Genomic DNA, 8,603 nt, shown 5'->3' with positions numbered 1-8,603 from the left:
CCCAAAAACAAGCTACAACAATTTCATAATCTATACTGTGGATTAACTGCTCATCAGTTTTAAGACAGATAAGCACTGTTGCTGACCTTTTTTATTGCATTATTTCTTCAAAATCAAATGATCCATCTAGTATTATAAACTTGAACTTTCTGTCTTTATAAGATTAGCATCCAAGCAGAGGAGAATGTGCTATATCCACAAAATATACGATACATAATCTGACTTTTTTATTATCCTCAAGAGTCAGATCTAAGACATTTTGAAATAAAGCTTCACAAAACAGAATTTGGGGTTCACAGACAGGAAGTAACTTTAATTAAATATTGTGAAAGTTGAAAAGTTTTTACAGCTCCAATTTCTGCAAAAAAATTATAACAATCTCTACAGTAGTTAGTTTCTCTAACAATAGAACTGTACAGTGTGTGTCTATTCAAAAAGAGTTCATGTAAGGTGAAAGACTACCAGTTTTAGAGAGATGACATTTGTTTTAGCTGCATTGTCATACAGCACTGAGGGAACTGTCACTTTTACAATCTAGTTATGTCATTACTTAGATAAAAAAATCACTCTTTTTTTCAGCTTAAAGCCATATTCTGTTCCTGAAGATGTTTAATGATAACACAAACTATACTTTGAAACATGTGCATGCTTAATGGCATAATGTCTATTTAATTACACAAGAGAAAAAACTCTAATCTAATTTTGGTTTACAATAATGATCTACAAATGTGGTGGTTCCAGAAAAGACTTTCCTAGTTCATACTTACCTTGCAAGTAAAGGTAGGATGTGCTGAAATCTTTTGAAGTCTGCATTCTGTCACAGATTATGGCTTTAAACATTTCACTTACATTGAAGCTAGTATCTTTACAATCAAACCCAGACAGATCTTTTACATTAATAAACAATGGTTTTACATCTGTAGCATGATTTTTTTCCAGTTTGATGCTTGTATAATAAAATGCCAGATTCCCTTTTGTTTTTCATCCTCACACCTCAGTAAAAACTATTGAAACATTCAGTCAGGGAACATGCACAGTTGCAGCATTACTGTAATTGAGTTCTTACTTTAATATAAAAGTTACATTATCATAAGTAACAAAACAGTTCTTTTGTGCTTTTCATTTCTTTTTTTTTCTTAGAATATTTAGTGACGATTGATGGTTCTGGTGCACAGTACAACGTACAAGTGAAATGAATATGATTTGCATTGTTAAGGCATCCAATCTGCTGGTTTATATTTATGTGAAAGACAGAGAAATATACAAGCAAACTTAAGAAAGAAAGTATTTCCATAGAGTTCTATGATGTTTCTCTCCACACTTAATGCACAAAATGTGACCATCACTCCAATGGGGAGAGAGAGAGTTTCCATGCATATTAATAGTCTTAAAACGGTGTTAGGCTTTGAAAGCTTCCAAAGCAAAAGATACATTGTTTTTTTAAATCTATGTAAGTAAATGCTACAAGAATAATATGCTACGTTTTGCCATATTATTGAAAAAACATTTTAACTTACAAATAATACAAAAATAGACAATGGAATTTGGATGGAATAAAAAAAAATGTAAGCATGGTTTTAAACAATACTAGAAAAAAAACTAAATACAAATGAAACATTAAAAAAATCACATTTGAACAGCTAGTACATCTGTAAGTAACCAAACAAATCGGCACTTTCCACATAGCAAACAATACACAATAAAATAAAACAAGGGGGTTAAAAGCAATATACAAATTACAAAGATAAATACATTATTTATATGGATATTTTACAAAATCCCCTTACAAACAAAGCTTTTTAAATTCAGATTTGCAAGTATGTGCAAGCTAAACAATGTGAGCTCATAATGCAAAAAAAAATGCAGTAAAATCTTTAGTGATACTGAAAAAATTAAGACATTAAAATGTATAAATATTAAAATGACAACTTTGGCAAAAAAAAATCACAAAATCTACAGTATTTATACTACATACAAAACACAACAGCAAAGAAAATGTCACCTAATGCATCATTGTAGCTTTGCTGGATGTTTGACCAAGACATTTTAAGAGCATTTTTCCACACAGTGCTAGCACCATTCATGTGAAATGCGAGATAATTCTTCATAACAACACCTTCCATTCTCATCAAATAATATGAGTGCCTTCTTTTTTTGTTTACTTCTTATTTGATATCAGAAACTGACTAGAATATTCTACTTAAAGTTTCTCTAGGTATAACAGATTAGCCTGCATATCAGGAAAACCAGTGATACAGCAGCCTGGAAAGTAATTTACTCCTAGTATCTCCTAATCATTTCATTTCCCAGTGCTTTATTTGGCTGAATGGTATAGGACCGAACTATACGTAGTTCTAGGGGATATATTTTTGTATGATGTTAGTATACCATTGCCATTCTAAATTTCTAGGGGGAAAAAAAGCAAAAACAAAAAATGATGTTCAACATTTATACATACATGTGAAAAATGATTGTAACACACATGGCCTAATGTTAACACAAAGGGCGGTCCCATTCTCTCTCATTGTTACATTTAGCAAAGCGTGTTCATATCAGACATCACCAAACCTCAAAATGATTATCTTCTCTAATCTAGCTATATCCAAAGTCATGACATTTTATACAGAATGGGAGAGTGAGTAACCATCCTCACCCATCTCCCTAAGGGATAAACATATATGCTGTCTATACTTTTAGAGACTAATAATGAATCTTGCATAGTATGGGTAGAGGAAAGATGATACCGTAATAGTAAACACAGGCATGACTTCTTCATTTTCGATATCAAAATGATCATACTTCAGAAAGATGCCAAAAAAGATTTAGAATGTCGGTATTATCCATCTACAATGTATCACTTGGCACCTATAAAACATTTTGATCACCGATACAAGAAAACAAAAATTCCAATTTGCCATTGTTTGCCAATAGTTCTTTTAAGTATTCTGTTACTTTCTTGCCCAGCTCACTCACCTTTATAAAGATCATAAATTAAAATGTTGAGTTCCACTGATTGTGTCCCGTGTGTGTTTGACAGTATACAAAAGGCAGATATTAACAACTGACAGCTAGATTCATGAAAAAAGAAACTGACTGAAAAGTTGATTTCTTGTCAGCAAAGAATAAATACTTCTCCCAAACATATGGGATATAGAACAGTTACTGACACCTTGCACTTGTAGATTCAACACCACGTCAGTATTTGCAAGGTAGTAGATTTAAAAAAAAAATCTGAAATTACAGTTTCCTCTTTAAAAAGGCCTGAGTTATAAGTTCTTTCCTGCTTGCAGATTTGGGACACACTTCTTTGTCTAGCAGAATTCCAACGTCTTCAACAGATAAACAAACATTTCAAGGCAATTCCTTTACATTGGAGGAACAATCATGCCAGATATAGCTGTAATAAAACAATTCAGAATTACTTTACTTATATATGAAATGGAGATTTTCAACAACTAACCACAAAAGTTAAATGTAGGTATTACTGTAAGCTTAATAAATAATTAACTTAAAGTATTCCCATGCAGTCTGAGTTTTAAAAAATGTCCAGCCATGGCTTTGTGTATATATCAAAAATGAAAGAAAAAGCCACATATAAACACTGTCACATTTATACAATTCTATTAGAGAATGTTTCCAAAGCTCACAAGCTTAACAGCACCACAGAACCAAAACATGTATTTTTATCATACTGCTAAGCATGCATTAGTGATAAAATTATGTTTAATAATTTTACAGTTCCCCTATTTAATGATTAGATAATGAAGTGCAGAAGACAGTACTATTAAACCAAAATAAATAATTTTACCCACTGTGCATCATAACAAGAGTTTCACATGCCACAAGAAAACTCATTACATGCAGTGTAATTTTACTGTAAACACTAACTTTTGCTTTGATGATATTTAACAGCTCCCATTTCTTGCATGTTCATTTTTTTAATTTTCTCTAATATGAAAATGTAAAATGGCCACCAACAAAATTCTTACTTCAATCAATATCAGATGATTTTTGTCAGCAGAGTCACTTCTATCATGGGGTTACATATGGGCATTTCAAATGACCATCAAACAACCAGCATAGGACAGTACAAAGGAAGCCCTTCATTCAGAATGCATGTTACTGTGGCTGATCCAACTTAACAGCATGATGCATGGGACCTGCATGCATCAGGCAATGGAAAAAGCTGCTTACGAGCATAATGCATGGGGCCTGCATGCATCAGGTGATGGAAAAAGCTGCTTAAGAGCATAATGCATGGGACCTGCATGCATCAGGTAATGGAAAAAGATGCTTAAGAGCATAATGCATGGGACCTGCATGCTTCAGGTAATGGAAAAAGCTGCTTAAGAGCATAATGCATGGGACCTACATGCATCAGGTAATGGAAAAAGCTGTAGCAACGCTGCAGATATGTTCTGATTATAGCTACTAGACATACACTGAATTGGTATTTCATAGCAGCTTACAATTATCACAAAAAGCTAACAAAAATGTTAATAGTATAGGCAATGCATTTAATATCTGAATAAATGGAGTTGCTGAAATAACTTAGAAATGTCTGGAAACTAACTAAATAACTCACAAGAGCAAGGCTAGTATAGCATGAGTTGTCTTCCAAGATTTATGATGAAAATTTTAAGAAGGGACTGTTTGCTTGAATCCTCCCGAGTGACAGATGCACACATGCATACATATGCACATACATGAACACACACACACATCTATATGCACGTACAGTAGTAAATTTTGTTCCAGTCTCATAATCTTCACCTCAAACTAAGTTGCTTTTGACAGCAGTCATGTGACCCACAATGACAAGTAACTACATATTCTCTTTGTAGCTATTATTGCTGAAAATAAATTGAAAATGTAAGTGAAATTTTCAGTCAGATTTAGCTCCAGGGCAAACATGCTTAGCAGACTCCAAAGATGAAAAATAAAATAACACAAATGAAGAATGGGATTACATCATCCTAGCATGCAAATAAAAACAATCTAGGACACAGTCTGTAAAGTATAAATTATGTAAACAATGTATTTCCTCTATGCACTATTTCTCTGACTTGCTGATTCTTAATAATGTGTATTTACAGTGAAATGTTTGCAATTTCTTAGGATGCCCAAACAAAGAAATCTATCTTGTCTAAGAATTCCATTTTTAAGGAGTTGTACATGAGTGTCCATAATTCAATACCATCTAATACAATGGGGGCTTTTTCTTCTATGGTGACTAAAATGGACTCACCACTTTTTAAGCTAAAAAGGTTGTCCATTGTAGACTTATATAAAAATGTATCACGTTACAACAGCATATTCTCACTACACTGAAAATAGTTATGTTCATGCATGTCCTAGTCTTCTGCTATGGCACATAGAGCTGGGAGGACCACAGCATATTATCTTTGTTTCACTGTTAGTTTCTGCCACCTATCATAACTGCAGATGTAAAATGTTAATTGGCCTCCTGCACCTCCTCACCATTTGTTAAAACCACGCTGAGAATCTGGTTAGATTCCAGCACTCCATTTCTTTTAGGTGCAAGGGTCATGCCTTCCTCTATTTGCATGTACCTCATATATAAGTTCATGTATCAGCTGAGAATCTGGTTAGATTCCAGCACTCCATTGCATGTACCTCATATATAAGTTCATGTATCAGCTGAGAATCTTTTAGGTGCAAGGGTCATGCCTTTCATGTATCAGCTGAGAATCTGGTTAGATTCCAGCACTCCATTTCTTTTAGGTGCAAGGGTCATGCCTTCCTCTATTTGCATGTACCTCATATATAAGTTCATGTATCAGGTGGAGATAACAGGAGTCAGTGTGGCATTTTAAACTGGACATACAAATAACTTTACTGCGATGTCGTATGTGTACTCACATTGGATGCCACTTATGCTGTTTTATCTCCAAAATGGCCCATATATTAAAGGCTTGTAATGATTTTCAGAACTAACACTGGGCACCTTTTAAGCCACTAAGGATATATAATTATGACACCGAATTCATAATTATTGGTTAGGTATGCTGAATTCTCTACTGTAGTTAGTAGCACAAACACATTGTAAGCCCATCTTTTCTCCTATATAGCAAAGGGTCAAAAAGTCCTTTTGATTTCATGGTGCCTCTTAAGATTACTTAATCCAAACATCTTTTACACATATGCAGTCTTTCTTCTCAGTACACTTAGGCACAATAGGAAAACAATGCTTATGATTTATGAAAGGTTCTTGACCTACCAGTCAACAAGTATTTTTAAGCAATGATTGTAAAATAGCATGACTTTTCTTGGCAGACAAATACAAAATGTGTGCCCAAATAAAATCAATGCTAAGAAACAAGTAAAGCAAATTTATATCAGCTTGGTTTTGTAACAAAAGGCATAATTCATGGTGTTGGCATTTGAAAAACAGCCAGCAATGAACTCGAAAGACATATTCTTATTTTAAGCAAAACATTTTAACCAAGGTCAGCTTTTCTGGGGGAGTTTCTTTTGTTTGGAATGTCACTTCTAGTCATTTCCTTTATTTCCTAGCAAAACATTTTGTTTCATGTCAATGAAGATTTCCTAAATTCATTAACTTGTATTGTTTTTGTGTTGTGTTTCAAGCCATAGGGAATTGCTTTTCAGAGCTCTAGGTTACCTTTGGAAGAGAAAAAAAAAAGAAGATAAATAAAATACAAAATCCAGTAAGTACTAGGCTGCATATGTGAGGGTATTATATAACTAATAACCTGCATGTAAACCACAGTAGGGTATTTCTTTCTTACATGTGCTATGCACACCCTGGTGTATACTATTTTGCTAGCCAGTAGAATGACTATTCTTACAAGAATAACAGGGAAGTCTTTGAAGTATACTCTGGTTAGTATTGTGCTAGATTAGGAAATGGTGTTAAGTAAGTAATTTGAGAATAAATTTTAGATGGGTTACCTGGCCAAACATTTATATGATGTTAATTTACTGTTACATCACATGTTTAAAAAGTCTGTTGAATTTCTGTTCATACTTGAAAAGCTGCGACACCTATCTGTAAGAATTTTGCTACAAAAAGTACATGCCCTAATAACATTCTATCAATTAAAATTATAAAAACACCACCTTGTTATCCTGAAATAATATAAACATCTAAGTATGATTCCTATGCAGTCTACAAATTACATCTCATTTTACACAAGTATAGGGTTCCTATTATATAATCGAAGACACAATCCTCCGAATGTGAACTTGAAAGCACAAAACAGCAAAATAGCGAAATGGCATATAAGTGATTTCTTTCCTTGGGTAAAAAGTCTGTTTGTTAGTTTGGTGCTATTATACATGGAGGGGATATTATTTACATTTGCGTTGTAGTTTCCAATCTTATGACGCAACCTTTCAGTATTCTGAGATTTCATTGTTTTGGGTTTTCAGTGTTTTAGGTTTTATATGTAAATATATATATATATATATATATATATGTGTGTGTGTGTGTGTGTGTGTGTGTGTGTGTGTGTGTGTGTGTGTGTGTGGTTTACTATCAAAAGCTTGAAACTCATAACCGCGAACACTGATTTATGCAATGCATATGCTCAACTCATAAATATTAATTGGTTCCAAAGGTCGCCGCATCAACATCGACAATGTACTGTCGATATTAACGTTGGCAGCTGCCTTTGCCAACTATGCTGCGTGTCCCTGCCATGTGTACGTCCTTCTTAACTGAGGGACACTTCAACGTCGACATTCTGACATTCGTTCCTACCATCTTCGAGGAGGTGGCTGTTGTGTAACTGACTTTCAACAATTTGATTGTAAACCTATATGAATATAAATATATATATATATATATATATATATATATATATATATATATATATATGGGATCTGTTCAGAAGCTCAAAATACTGAAATCTCGAATTTCAGTATTTCGAGCCCAAGAAGCTGAATCCACATAATAGCGAAAGTTTAGAAGCGCAAAATTTAAAACCTCGAATACCGGAGGTTTTGAATTCCGCGCTTCTAAAGTTCCACTATGGTCATGTATTCAGGTAAGTGTGTATGTGTTAAGGGGTTTGGGTAGGGGCTGTGGTGTGTGTCAGTGTGTTTTGTTGCTGTGATGTTTGTGTGAAGAGAAAGCAGCTTGTGTGGTGGTGTTTTGTGTATGTTTGTATGTAGTGCGACCTTGGAGTGAGAATATTTAAGTAGGGGGTGTGGGGGGCACAGCCCCCCACATGGGGGGGTGCAGGGGGGCTTGCTCCCCTCCTTTCATATAGTAGAGTGATTGTGTGTGTTTGTGTGGTAGATGGTGCATGTGTGTGTGTGTAGTAAAACCACGAAATTCAAAACTTCCGATATTCAATGTTTTGAATTTCATGGTTTTTAGTTTTCATTGTTTTGTGGATTCCACTTCTTGGGCTCGAAATACTGAAATTCGAGATTTCAGTATTTTGAGCTTCTGAAGTGAATCCATATATATATATATATATATATATATATATATATATATGTGTGTGTGTGTGTGTGTGTGTGTGTATTTATTGATATACATATAGATATTCATATGCACACAAAAAATACACACATGAATATGTATAGGTTGTAAAAATGCACTGATGCTG

General features: G+C 33.9%; 1 protein-coding gene across 3 annotated transcripts in view; it reads right to left on the bottom strand.

Moving 5' to 3' along the window:
- Positions 1-285: 285 nt before the first annotated feature.
- Positions 286-8,603, bottom strand: part of LOC122799947 (transcription factor COE1) — a 1,219,541-nt gene continuing 1,211,223 nt past the window's right edge. For all 3 annotated transcript variants that reach the window (XM_044069358.1, XM_044069357.1, XM_044069359.1), the window contains one exon: positions 286-3,397. Coding sequence is in view for 1 of the 3 variants with exons in the window: in XM_044069359.1 (XP_043925294.1) it covers positions 3,366-3,397 (32 nt within the window). In the remaining 2 variants the exon portion in view is untranslated. The remainder of the gene's footprint in view (positions 3,398-8,603) is intronic.

This window comes from Protopterus annectens, chromosome 4.part0, assembly GCF_019279795.1.
Source record: "Protopterus annectens isolate FY-2018-M chromosome 4.part0, PAN1.0, whole genome shotgun sequence".
NCBI lineage: Eukaryota > Metazoa > Chordata > Ceratodontiformes > Protopteridae > Protopterus > Protopterus annectens.
This window is presented reverse-complemented; position numbering and strand designations above follow the sequence as displayed.